The sequence below is a fragment of the Camellia sinensis genome, chromosome 13, assembly GCF_055761805.1.
Source record: "Camellia sinensis isolate YWXY chromosome 13, ASM5576180v1, whole genome shotgun sequence".
Taxonomy (NCBI): Eukaryota; Viridiplantae; Streptophyta; class Magnoliopsida; order Ericales; family Theaceae; genus Camellia; species Camellia sinensis.
The window spans coordinates 103,525,934-103,539,999 of NC_138973.1; the positions used below are offsets into that span (position 1 = coordinate 103,525,934).

The window sequence follows — 14,066 nt, forward strand, 5'->3', positions numbered from 1 at the left end:
GTATGATAAATACACACATTATTTCTTGATGAGGGTATAAAATATATAAAAATTATGGAAAAGAAGAATGCTACGTACCTCGAAATATTAAAGGCGCGAATGGCTCGAAATCTCAAAACGACGTCGTTTTAAGGGTTTTTTTTATTCTCTTACCGGTAAGATAATATTTTCCGTACTATTCGCGCCATTCGCGCTCCACACATTCGAGGCCTCAATCTTTAATGTATGGAAAATCCTGTCTAATTATTCAGTTCCGATAACAAATATGAATGGGTCAAGAAAATACTCTAAATCTCACATCCGTTACAAATGGGCCACTGCAGCTATGGAGCCCCTCATAATATTGGGTACGCAGAACACACATTCTGTTTTTCACAAAAGATACCATCACATTTCTCTAAATCTCACACATGTTCATCTCTTGAAAAACTGGATGCATTGTCTTGAATGAGTTGTTAAAAACCCTTTCCCTGAATTCTCTGAGGAACAAATCTCCAAAGGTCCACGGCAATATCCACTTCCTTTTTCTTGTGAAATTTGTATAGTTGTGGCACGTCATATCGAAGCTGGAGGAAAACGTAAGAAACCAGGTAACAAATCTACAATAATTGAGCATTCACAAATTGTGTACTTACTCATTACGTGTTCTTAAACACAAAATAAAGTAAAACAGCATGGAAGCAAGATTCTAACAACTACGTTGAATCAGAGTATGTATATTCTATTCCTGGAAGGAGCCAGATAAATTGTGTACCTCACATAATACCTCAGCACTTTTAGCATTGTAATCCCTCAATGCTGCTCTTTTCACATGCTGAAATCAGAAAGTAAATTATACATATATATAATCATGTATATTGATATAATTGATTGATTTGTTTTTATTTCATTTTCAAAACAATGTCGTTTCATGCATTATGCAAACAGGACTGAATAACAGTAAAAAAAAAGCAATGAATCTTAGTGAATTGCAACTGAATCGTACAATTCATTCAATTTAATATTCAACAGCACAAATCAAATTGTTTTGGTTGAAACTTGGATCAAATTGAATGAATAGATTCGTCAAACAAGTCTAACAACCATGGTCATGACAAAAATCTTTCCAAACCATTCATTGGAAGGAATCTTTCTAAATGAATAATATAAGAGGTGAACAACATTCATTTTCGTCAAAGAGAGAGTTTTGAAGCTCTGAAAACAATCAAGCTACAATGACGAAACACAATCAAGTGTATGCCGCGACAGAAAGAGTTCACTAAGAACACTACCTCAAGAGGGAACAAGAATAAAATCTAGAAGCCAGAAAAGAACTGGTGACAACAAAGATATCTAGATGATTTTAAACTTGAAGGAAAATGTTTGGAAGAGTATACCACATAACCAAAATTAGTTGATGAATATTTTCAGAATTGACATCAAAACTACTAATGGCCATCCTTTTATGGCTTCCTCAGCCACAAACTTGTCACATATCCATTGCCACGTTGTCATAGATAATATGGAAAAATAGCTCCAATCCATCTACTTCAAAAAGTTTCAATTCTTAAAACAATAACTTGAGACCAAGCTACTTACATCTCTTGTCGTGGTCTTATGCAAGGAATAAACTGCTTGTGAAGCAATCTGATTAGCAATTTACAACACAAACTAATTAGAACAAGAAAGAACGGACAAGTGCATTCAATGCGTCAAAAAGTAGTCCTAGCCTCTTTACCTTCAAAGCCGCAAAAAGAAAGTCCATATCAGCTCCCTTTTTCCGGGTTCCGAACGGAGGATTCATAACAACGGTATCAACAATTGGACCTACACATGAAAGCAAGATCACTACTTTGGTAAATGAACGAATACTATAGTACGCTTAGCATCTCCAAAAGAAATATATTAAGCAAATATATCATGTTACGCAAATTGCAACTCAATACCAACAGACCCAAATGCTATACAACAATATTTCTACGGAAATATCCAAAAAGATAAACTAGCTATCAACACATCTCTTAAAGAATAGTTTGTAATGTCTTCAAGAAAACAAACACTTCTCTCCAAGCCAATCCAAATCCAGCACTTCCCTGGATAAAATTCTGTGGTATAACTTCTTTGATGCTCGATTTTGACATTCTATGTGCTATTTGAGTTAAGGAATGCACCACACACACAAACACATAATTACTAATGACAAAAGCATACTGAACTTCTATTGTGCGACCATGTTAGAGAGAGAGAGTTTTGCTTTTGCCCATCCACTGTATTTTGTCTGTAAATGTGTGATGTGCAAATTAGTAAAAACAAAAATAAAAAATTAAAAAAAAAACCAAAAACAGAGAGTGCCTAATTTGGCTGGAGGCTTGGAAAAAGAAGGAAGATGGAGAGCCTAGGGGAATTCTCGTTGTGAAAGTTTGTGCAACTGAAAGCGAGATAAAGAGATTTACCTCTCCATCGTAAATTCCTCACATCACTTTGAACAAAGTCCACATCTAACTGCATTTTTGATCAATACAAAGCAATACTACGTCAGTCAACTGCATTAAAAAACAAAATGACCCAAGTATTGAATGCACCTCCAAAATCACATCGATCAGCCAGTTTCGTAAAGACAACTACATTATACTTCTTTGTATAGGGAAATCTAGTTCACACAGCTGTGTTTGAATCTTGGATTTGGGGAGCGATTTTTCATGGGAAAGGAAAAGAGAAGATTAGTGTGGGAAAAAAAAAAATCTAATGTTTCACTTTACTTTTCTTTTCCCTCCACAAACAATTCTCCAAATCCAAGATCAAAATACAGCCTAAACAAACAAATAAAAGAAACCATTATGGACTTAAGCACTGGTACTAATCAAAAACAGTAAGTACCTCAAGATCTTCTGAATTTATGGATGCAATTTCAATTGACTGAGCATCAACATCAAGGCCAATGACATGTCTGTTCAAACCAATAATGAGTTCAAATCCAAATGAATATATATGCATCAAAATATATCAATGGAAAACCATATACTAAAAATCCCAGTAACATCTTACTAGCTGATGTAGGATACGATGTGCATAACATGTGATAGTAAGTGGAGGGAAAATTGTAGCCTATATCTAGAAGAAGATAACCACTTTGTAACCAACTTTGGATATGAATATTGATAGATTGAGATATTTCTCTCTCCAAATTCCCTCTCTCTAAATTCTCTCTCATTCTTGATTGGGCTCTTCATCATTTGGTATCAAAGCATCAAGAGTTAGATCCTAACCTACTGATTATCACAGACCATTACCTCGAAATTAGCCTGATCTTCAAAACCCCAATATGAGTTAGATTCATGAATTGATCTCTGGAATCATCATTATAGATCGAATTGTAGCCCTAATTTGATTGGCAATTCAGAGATTGGTTCATTCTTGCTTCGAATGGAACTGCCATTGGAGTTAGCTCTCAGAAACGAATGTCGCGGAACCTAAGTTCATTCAGAAACTAAGATCGATACCCAGTCAAGATTTTGATTCATCATCATGATTCGAGTTGTTGGTTCAACTCTGAATTTGGTTTTTTTGATTCACTGTCGATCAAGTGTTGGAACTTTCGATTCAAGTTCGCTGATTGAATCTTCGCCTGGGTTCTTCACTGGGAGTTCGTCTCAAGAACATTAGTGGGCAGATCGATTTCGATTTGACATCCATACAGTCGATTTCGTGATTCAATCCAATGCCGTAGTGCGACTTCGTGGATTCAAGGCTCACTATGACTTACGACTAGGATGCTTTTGAATTTGGGACTTCGATTCTTAATCTGTAATTGGACTCTGGTTCTACACAGGTACTTTCAACCTTTGTTTTCAATTCATAGGCTGTTCAAATTCCTTATACAAGCTGTTTGAATCAATTCGTGATATTATAGTCATGTTGTTGACCCTTGAATATTTGAGACTTCATACTGCTATGAGTTGATAGTTACACTGAGTTATCCTAATTTGTGAATTGGGTCTGAAATCTGTATATCTAAACAACTTTGGGAACATATTGGGTTGTTGTTATGGCTAACCGGGGTTGAGGTCAAGGTCGAGGTCGTAGGGTTGCTCATGGTAGGGGTTATCTATGTTACACGGACTCGAGTGTGGGTATCGAATGCAGGTGCGTATATGGAGGTCAGACACTTAAAAATTAAAAATTGAAAATACATAGATATGGATCCAAATGTGGATATGGGTATGGGGATACGTTATATAGTTATTTTTAAAATATATTTATTATATAAAAATGAGTTAAATAGTTATTTTTTAAATATATTTATTATATGAAGATAAGTTTAAAAAAGGTTGACCCAATAATTTTTTTTATAAATAGAATCAAACATATAGATAAGTCATAGAATAACCCATGTTATTATTGAATAGAGTTTATAAATAGACCCACATATTTTATTTATTTATTTATTTGGATCCAACCCATTAGGGTTTATTATTATACAAACCAGCCAATAGGTTCAAATTTTTTCTTTATTTTTTTTGGTCCAGCCCATTATAGTTTATAATATTAATTATTATGATACAAACCAGTGCCCAAACTTTCTATTTATTTGTTTGGGTCCAGCCCATTAGTATTTATACTAGCAAGCTTTTTATTTATTTATTTGGTCCAACCCATTAGGGTTTGATACAAACAAAAGCAGCAGCAGCAGCACGATGAGTCTATCATTCTCCTCTTCGCTTCTCTCTCACACCACAGCAACACGATGGGTCTGTCTCTTCTCTTCTCTTCTCTCACACACGCACAACACGATCGAGAGAGACATCGAGGGAGAGAAGGAGATCGTGATAAAGAGAGAAAAGGAGATCGAGACAAAGAAGATCGAAAGACACGATCAAGATCTTGAACCCATACATCAATGTAAGTATCTCAACCTTCTTCTTCCTTTTTGATTTGCCGTATCCGAGAGAGAAGAGGCGAATCCGACATAGATCCCACACCCGCACCCGTGTCGTGTCGTGTTATGTCGTGTTGACAAGGGTACTTCGCCCCAAAGTGCGGAGTCCATGTAACATAGGGCGTTATACCTCAAATTTGGGTAATGATACCAAGGGTAATGAGGTTCCATATCCAAGAGATGAAATTGCTGAAATGAGACGGCAAATTGCCATTCTAATCGAGACGGTGCAACGTCTCCTTCCTCATTCTATTGATGGTAGTGATGGTTCCGATGATACCGAAGGTGGTATTCATCATTCTTTTGATAATATCTTTTGGGCTCCTCGAAGGCGTCGAACGGATGTGGGTAGGATGGAACACAAATGAGAGAACAACATCAAGATTGAGTTTCCCGACATTCATGGAAGCCTTAATCTTGACGAATTCATTGATTGGCTCAACACCATCGAGCGGATCTTTGATTATGGTGAGGTTTCCGATGATAAGAAGGCCAAGCTTGTTGCCATTCGATTAAAAAGAAGAGCTTCCGCTTGGTGGGAACAACTTCAACTTAATAGTCGGCAATGTGGCAAGGAAAAAATTCGTGATTGTGAGAAAATGAAGAAGTTGAAGGGTTCAACTACCTTCAAAGTGTCTATCAAGCACTTCATGTTCTCAAGCAAGTTGAGAGTGTGGGTGAGTACATAAAGTCTTTCTATCAACTCATTGCTCAAGTTGATTTAAATAAGAGTGAAGAGCAACGGGTGGCTCGTTATGTGAGCGGCTTGAAGTCTTCGATCCAAAATGTTCTTGCCTAGCATACATGTTGTAATGTTTCCGAAGTCTATAATCGAGCCTTAGCCGTGGAAAAGCAACAAAGTCGTCGTGTCTCTCAAATGGGACAATACTCCCAAGGAGGGTTTCGAGGTTGTTCTAGGCCAAGTCCTTCTCCTCCTAACTTTGGCAAAGCTAGTCTTCCTTCCAACTTTACGGACAAGGGTGCTTCTTCCTCTCAAGCTCCTCGTTCTAATGGTGCCTCCAGAAGCCAAAATCCACCCCAAGGTGAAACTTTCAAGTGCTTCAAATGTGGAGAACCGGGCCATAGATTTTTCAAGTGCCGCAAGAATATGGGTACTAATCGGAACAAGGCACTTCTTATTGAAGAAGTTGAGGAACACGATGACTATGAGAGGGCTCCAATTTATGACACTTCAGACAATATTGAAATCGGTGGAGATAGTGATGAAGAAGATGGTCTTGCTCTTATGTTGAAGAAGACGCTTCTATCACCGAAGCTAGAGAGCCAAGAAGATTGTTTGCATACCAATATCTTCTTTAACACTTGCAATATTGGTGGATGTGTTTATAACATGATCATTAATAGTGGAAGTTGTGAGAACGTGGTTTCTCAAGAGGTGGTGGCTAAACTTAACCTTCCGATGGAGGACCATCCACATCCTTATTCCCTATCTTGGTTCAAGGAAGGCAATGAGATCAAGGTGACCAAACGGTGTTTGACTGCGTTTTCTATTCGGAAGAAGTACTTTGATGAGTTATGGTGTGATGTCGTGCCTATGGATGCGTGTCACATTTTACTTGGGCGTCCTTAGCAATATGACCGGCAATCTTTGCATGATGACAAAAAGAACACTTACACCGTTCTCAAGAATGAAAGCCATCTTACCTTGCTTCCAATGAAGGAGAAAGTTACTTCTAAACCATCTTCTAGTTCTACCACCTTGCTTGCCTCCAAGGAATTTTTGGAAGAAACTCGGGATTTTGGGGTTATATTGGCCTTGGTTCCAATGTGCACACGTATACTACTAAGGAAAAGGTTGATGTGACTACTCTTTTGGAAAAGTATGCCGATGTCTTCCCCAAGAACTTCCTCCCAATCTACCTCCCATGCATGACATCCAACATCGTATTGAATTGGTACCCGGGTCGGCACTTCTAAATAAACCGGCCTATTGCATATCACCAAAGGAGAAAGAGGAGTTGCAACGGCAAGTAGACGAGCTTTTGGTTAAAGGATATATACGGCCTAGCCTTAGTCCTTGTGGTGTTCCGGCTCTTTTAACACCCAAGAAGGATGGGTCATGGCGCATGTGTGTGGATAGTCGTGCCATCAATAAAATTATCATCAAATATCACTTTCCAATTCCAAGATTGGATGATACATTGGATTGCTTTACCGGGTCAAAGGTGTTTTCTAAGATTGATCTTAGAAGCGATTATCATCAAATCCGCATTACGAAGGGTGATGATTGGAAAACGGCTTTTAAACACCTCATGGACTATTTGAGTGGCTTGTGATGCCATTTGGACTTACCAACGTTCCAAACACTTTTATGAGAGCGACGACACAAATATTAAACCACTTTTTGGTGTTTGTGTAGTGGTTTATTTTGATGATATCTTGATCTATAATCGAAGCTTGGAAGAGCATTTGTGCCATCTTCAGCAAGTCTTTGAGCTTTTGAGGCGAGAAAAGTTCCATGGCAACACTAAGAAGTGTACATTTGCCGTGGACAGTGTTTTAAAAAGCGCGCTTAGGCGCACGCCTAAGCTCAAGGCGAGGCAAGGCGCAGCTTTGCGCCTCAGGCATGGTGAGGCGAGGCGACATAGGTGAAGCGCTGCCTAGGCGATGAGGTGATCGCCTTATTACGAAGTGCAAGGCGAGCGCCTTGTGCGCCTCGGCTTTCTGAGTGGATACCCATTCGGCGTGTCCCTTTGTTTTTTTGTGCAGGTATGGGACACGGCAAGGGACACAGGAGAGAAGAAAGAGAGAAGAGAGGAGTACTGGGTTTGAAGCTCCGACCAGTCGAGTTTGCCCTAACCAGTCGAGTTTGAAGCTTCGACAGTCGATTGACAACCTTCGACCTTCGATCGACCTCCGACGAGCTTCGATCAACCTTCGACGAGCTCCGACGACCTCCGACGAGCTTCGATCGACCTTCCCCTTCGCCTTCTCTCTCTCTCACTTTGCCTGTTTCTCTCTTTTCTCTCTCTCTCTTCGACTCTGTTTCTATATATATATATATAGATATATGTATAGTATAAATTATAATTTATATTATATTATTATAACTTTTTATTTTTTATTTTTTATTTTTATTATATATTTTTATTTATGTTTTTATAAATTATATTTATATATATGATATGTTTTTATTTATATATTATATATATACCTTTATAAATTATATATATGTTTTAAAATAAATTATATATATGTTTCAAAATAAAAATATTTATAAAAAAAATTAATGATCCACATAAAAAAAAAATAAAAAAAATAAAAAAACCCAAAACCATTTTCCAATTTGCACAACAAACCATAATTTATTCATCTCCGAGATTCACCCCGATCCACATTTTACACCACAACCACACAAAAAAAAAACAAAAAAAAACAAAAAAAAAAACAAAAAAAACAAAAAAAAACCACACAAGATCACCATCACCACCACAACTGATTTGTTTTCTTTTCTGCCGACGGCCACCCATCGACCTACTCTGCCGCCGGTCTCTTCTTTTTGCCTCTGTCCTGGGCGGTCCTTGACGGTGCTGCCTCTGTGCTTCCTAATCCACCAAGCACATTCACTCCCCCCTGCTCCTCCACTGCAGCATATGGCGGACCTCCAAATCGAAACATCACGGTAGCCTTCCGTTTCAGCTCCTTATTTTCCGTCTTTAGCACACTTATCTCTGCTCGCGCATCCTTATACATGCGCTGGAGCAGAGCCAGTTGGGCGTTTAACTGCTGCACCTCATTTGTCCTACTCTGAAGCCGGTGCGACAAGTTTGTGACCGCCGTCATGGTCTCCACACATGACTTCAATGTATACTGATTGGCCTCAATATCCGTTTGCACTGCCATTTTTTGCTCCACAGACCGCATCGGAAAGTTCAACGGAGCAAAATCAGAGGTGTTTGGTTGAGGTTCACGGGCCACCGCACCAGTTATCTCTCTTGTTGACTCATTGAGGTCGGGAAAGAGAGTGAGCAGACCACGGGAAGACGAGGCCATTTTCTGGGCAACAGCGTATTACAGAGTGTTACCGAGTATCTCTCTCCGAAAACGAAACGTTTTTCAGAGTTTTTTAGCCAAGGCAGAGTTTTTTCAGAGTTTTTTATCTCTCTCCGAAAACGAAGCGTATTACAGAGAGTTTTTTAGCCAAGGCAGCCTCTGCCTCAGCCTCGGTTAAATAGCCAACGCAGATACTTGACGCCAGACGACACGCCTTTTGAAAGATTGGGCACGCCTTTTGATGGCACGCCTTTTGATGGCACGCCTTTGGAAAGATTGGGCACGCCTTTTGATGGCACGCCTTTTGAAAGATTGGGCACGCCTTTTGATGGCACGCCTTTTGAAAGATTGGGCACACCTTTTTATGGATTGGGCACGCCTTTAATTATTTTTATTTTTTGAATTAATTGTATAATCATATAATCATAATAATTTTTATTTATGAATTAATTATTTTTTTATTTATGTATGTATGAATTAATTTATTTATTTATTTATGTATGTAATAATCATAATAATTAATTAATTTATGTATCTATTTTTTTTATTTATGTATGTATGAATTAAATAATTATACCAAAATTGTTATTTAATTTAAACATTATACTGAAATTGTTTAAAAACACTCTATATTAATTTTTCTATTTTTTACGAAGACTGTGCGCCTTATTTCAATAAAGCTCGCGCCTCGCCTTGCGCCTTGCGCCTAGGCCCCGAGAGACCTTCAGCGCCTTAGTGCGCCTTGAGCCTTTAAAAACACTGGCCGTGGATCAAGTTATTTTTTTGGGTCATGTTGTGTCTTCTCGTGGGATGCTTATGGATACGGAGAATGTCAAGGCGATTGTGGATTGGCCTACTCCTAGTATTTAAGAAGTGCGAAATTTTCATGAGTTGGCTACCTTCTATAGGCGGTTTATCAAGATGTTGAGTAGTCTCACAGCTCCTTTAACTAATATTCTCAAGCTTAAGACTTTTGAATGGAACAAAAAAAGCCGCCGATAGCTTCCAACTTTTGAAGAAGGCACTTACCGAAGCTCCAATTTTGGCACTACCGGACTTTGACAAAACCTTTAAACTTGATTGTGATGCCTCGGGATTGGGCATTGGGGGCGTCCTTAGCCAAGAAGGGCAGCCAATTGCCTTCTTTAGTGAAAAGTTGTATGGGGCAAACTCAAGTATTCTACTTATGACTTGGAATTTTATGCCATTATCCAAGCCATCAAACATTGGAGCTACTACCTTGCTTATAAGGAATTTGTGCTTAACACCAACCATGAGACCCTCAAGTACATCAATAGCCAATCCCATCTCAACAAGAGACATGCCAAATGGGTCGCTTACTTGCAACAATTTACATTTTCTTTGCAACATAAATCAGGGGTTCTTAATAAAGTGGCCGACGATTTGAGTAGGCAAACGACTCTTTGGTTGAGATGAAGAATAAAGTTGTGGGTTTTGATGAGTTTCACACCTTCTATACAAGTGATCCTTATTTTTTCAAGATTTTTGATACTTTGCAAAGAGGGGATAGGGCTGTTTATCCAAGCTACATGATTAGGGATGGTTTCCTTTTCCATGGCCTTAAGTTGTGTGTGCCTAGTTATTCTTTGAGGATGCATTTGTTGGTTGAGCATCACAAATTGGGATATTTGGTAAAGACAAGACCCTTGGGTTACTTCAAGATGCTTACTATTGGTCAGGTATGACCAAGGATGTGGGCAACTATGTGATGCGGTGTCAAATTTGTCAAAGAAGCAAAGGGATTGCAACTAATGCTGGATTATATATGCCTTTACCGGTGCCGGATGCTCCTTGGCAATGCATTATTATGGACTTTGTGTTGGGTTTACCTCCTACACAAAGGAGAAGTGATTCTATTATAATGGTGGTGGACCATTTCTCTTAGATGGCACATTTCATACCTTGCAAGAAGACTATGGATGCTACAAATATTGCTAATCTCTTCTTCAAGAAAGTCTATAAGTTGCATGGGGTACCTACCTCTATTGTGTCCAATAGAAATACTAAGTTCCCTTCTTACTGTCGGAGAACTTCGTAGAAGAAAATTGGCACGGACTTGAACTTTAGCACTACATTTTATCTACAAACCGATGGCCAAACGGAGGTAGTGAATCGAAATCTTGGTAACTTGTTGAGGTGTCTTGCGGGAGATCATCCCAACAGTTGGGATGATATTATTCCTTTGGCCAAGTTTGCTTACAATTCATCGATCAATTGCACCATAAATACTTCTCCCTTTGAAGTAGTTTATGGAATGAAACCTTCAAGTGTTATGGACTTGGCTCCTTTGCCTATCTCAAGGAAGGGAAATGTTTAAGCGGAGGACATGGCCACATTCATGAAGAATGTTCATGCTCAAGTTAGGGCCCAAATTGACAAGTCCAATGCCAAATACAAATTGGCCGTCGATGTGCATAAACAGAAAGTGTTGTTTAAAGTGGGAGATCTTGCATGGCTTGTGTTGAGCAAAGAAAGGTATTCTCATGGTGCTTACACCAAGTTAAGTGATAGAAAGGTGGGTCCTTGTGTTGCACAAAGTCAACGACAATGCTTATCAAGTCAAATTGCCGCCTCATTTGAGCATCTCCAACACTTTTAATGTGCAACACCTTGTACCTTATTTGCCGGATGATTCCCGTGCCAACATCATTGCAGATTAGTTCTTCGCTTTGGGATTTGATTGGATTGTATCTTCTAGTTTTGGTTTCATTTCTAGTGCGTTAATTGTGTTCTATTGTCTTCACTTGAGGACAAGTTCTTTTGAGTATGAGAGTATGATGTAGGATAGCATGTGCATAACATGTGGTAGTTAGTGGAGGGAAAATTGTAGACTATATCTAGAAGAGGATAACCACTTTGTAACTAACTTTTAGATATGAATATTGATTGATTGAGATATTTGTCTCTCTAAATTCTCTCTCATTCTTGATTGGGCCCTACATCACTAGCACAAACATCAAAATCATACAATTACTTTACAAAACCTAATTTTCAAACCTCCAACTGAAAGTTAACAACCAGACCAATTTGAAAAGCAGAAACAAAGAAGAAGGAAGATAGATAAACAACTCACTCTGCACCCAAGAGAGCAGCTGCAATACCCAATGTACCACACCCACAACCAAAATCTGCCACTACCTTGTTGGACACATCCCCAAATGAATTCTCTGCCTAATGGGTTTCCAAAAACATGTTTTTACAAAACAACAATTTATAAAAACACAAACCCAAGAAAAAAAACAAAAATAGAAAACTTTGAAGATAGAAAAGCTAGAGGAGAAAGAAGAGTATACAGTGTATAACATCCGAGAAGCGATATGGGATCCAGTTGGGTATTGTTCTAGTTCAATCTGCAGCAGAAGCAGAGCATGGCATTCACTTCAGTCACAGAATTTCAATATATATATATATATAGAGAGAGAGAGAGAGAGAGACCTTTGGGTTGGAGAATTGTTGAAGGGATCCAAGATGACCTTCCAATTGCTTGAGCTTCATCTTCTAGTGGGAGAATCCTCGATTGAGAGAGATTCAGATTCTCAGTCAAAAAAAAGGTGAGAAATTTATTTGTAAAACCCTAGAATGTGTGTATATACTGGAATGGAATATCGAATATGTATGTATGTACGGATCATCCATTTATTGGACTAACATCACATCATTAATGGCGAGACCCACTGCCACCTAATTAGTGGGAGCATTAATTAATACTCCCAAACATTTTTCATTGGACTAAACATATGAAATATGCTTCTGTTTTGAAAAAAATAAAAAAATAAAAATATAATATAATATAATCAGAAGGTTTGGTTTGAACTTTCTAGATTAAGTTTTTTTAAAAATTGAGTTTTTTGATTTTTTTTTATTTTTAGTAAATGTTTTTTAAATTTTAAATATTTTTTTTACTTTTTTAGATGTATCTTACTTAGATGTATTTAAAAAATAAAAATTTTGTGAAAAAATATTTTAAAAAATTAATAAATACATAAAAATACAAAAAATATATTGAATTCTAGTATTGTTTTTGTATTTTTGGTATTTAGTGAATTTTAAAAAAAAAAATTCACGAATTTTTTATTTTTTAAGTATATTTATGTTAGGTATGTCTAAAAATTAAAAAAATTTACTTAAAATATTAAAAAATTCAATAAAAACAAAAGAACACGAAAAATAAGAAAGTAAAATTTTTTAAAAAGTATTTTTGAAAAAGTGTAACCAAGCAAACTGTTTTTTCACAAAGAAAAGAGATATATATATCTTTTAAAAAGTTTAAAATTAAATTTAAAAAAAAAAAGCTAGAATTTTCTAAAATTCAGTAAAATTGTTTAAAATATTAAAAAAATTTAGTAAAAACAAAAAAATACAAAAAATAAGAAAGTAGAATTTTCTAAAAAGTATTTTTGGAAAAGAGAAACCAAGCAAAGTGAACCCTTTTTTTTTTTTTTTTTTAATTTTAGAGTAATGACTTAGGTTGTTTCAGTTTGGTTTTAATTGTTTTTTAGCTAAAAAAAGGCTAAAAATGAAAAAATAAACATAAAAATAAGAACAATTCAACCTTTCTGCTAAGAAAAAATAGATTACTCCTGTTATAGATCAAATTTCAAAACTTTTGAGGTAATAATTTCAAATCATATTCTTCTAAGATCAAAAGGACAATAATAAATTGAAAGACCCTATTATGCCTATTTATTTATCTATTTGTCCGTTTATATGTACATGTCACCTATATGTCTACATGTTACCTATATATCCATGTGTCATCTCCCTATTAGACATTGAACTAAGCAAAAATAAATATATATTTTCGAAAAAAATATATGATAACATTATGATTTTATTTATACAAATAATGAATTATTGAAGAAAAATTGTCCGAGTGTTACATAAATTATCGATGTAATTATATTGAAAGTTTGAGACTAGTCATATTTTTCTTTTCTTTTTTTTAGATGGAAAGCTATACTTAAAATTTAAAAAAAAAAAACAAAAAAACAAAAAAAAAAAACAAAAAAAGCAAAAGAAAGAAAGAAAGAAAAGAAAAGAAAAGACTATATATTTTTCTTAAACCTTATAAGACAAGAGTGTAATTTACTCAAAAAATAAGTTCCTAGCATTTACT

The 14,066-nt window shown here is 36.5% G+C and overlaps 1 protein-coding gene across 2 annotated transcripts; it reads right to left on the reverse strand.

The window, feature by feature from the left end:
• Positions 1 to 224: 224 nt before the first annotated feature.
• On the reverse strand, positions 225 to 12,613 carry LOC114271475 (S-adenosyl-L-methionine-dependent methyltransferases superfamily protein). 2 transcript variants are annotated; one of them, XM_082903053.1, is made up of 9 exons: positions 12,386 to 12,613; positions 12,244 to 12,300; positions 12,024 to 12,121; positions 2,857 to 2,926; positions 2,433 to 2,481; positions 1,718 to 1,806; positions 1,579 to 1,626; positions 755 to 814; positions 225 to 599 (listed from the first exon to the last, which is right to left on the reverse strand). In XM_082903053.1, exons 1-9 carry the CDS (start codon positions 12,443 to 12,445, stop codon positions 456 to 458), a joined length of 675 nt encoding a protein of 224 aa, XP_082759179.1. In that variant the 5' UTR covers positions 12,446 to 12,613; the 3' UTR covers positions 225 to 455. The 2 variants fall into 2 exon arrangements, with proteins under 2 accessions (XP_082759179.1, XP_028068893.2); XM_028213092.2 differs by having other exon boundaries at positions 225 to 566; positions 12,386 to 12,602.
• Between the last annotated feature and the right edge of the window lie 1,453 nt (positions 12,614 to 14,066).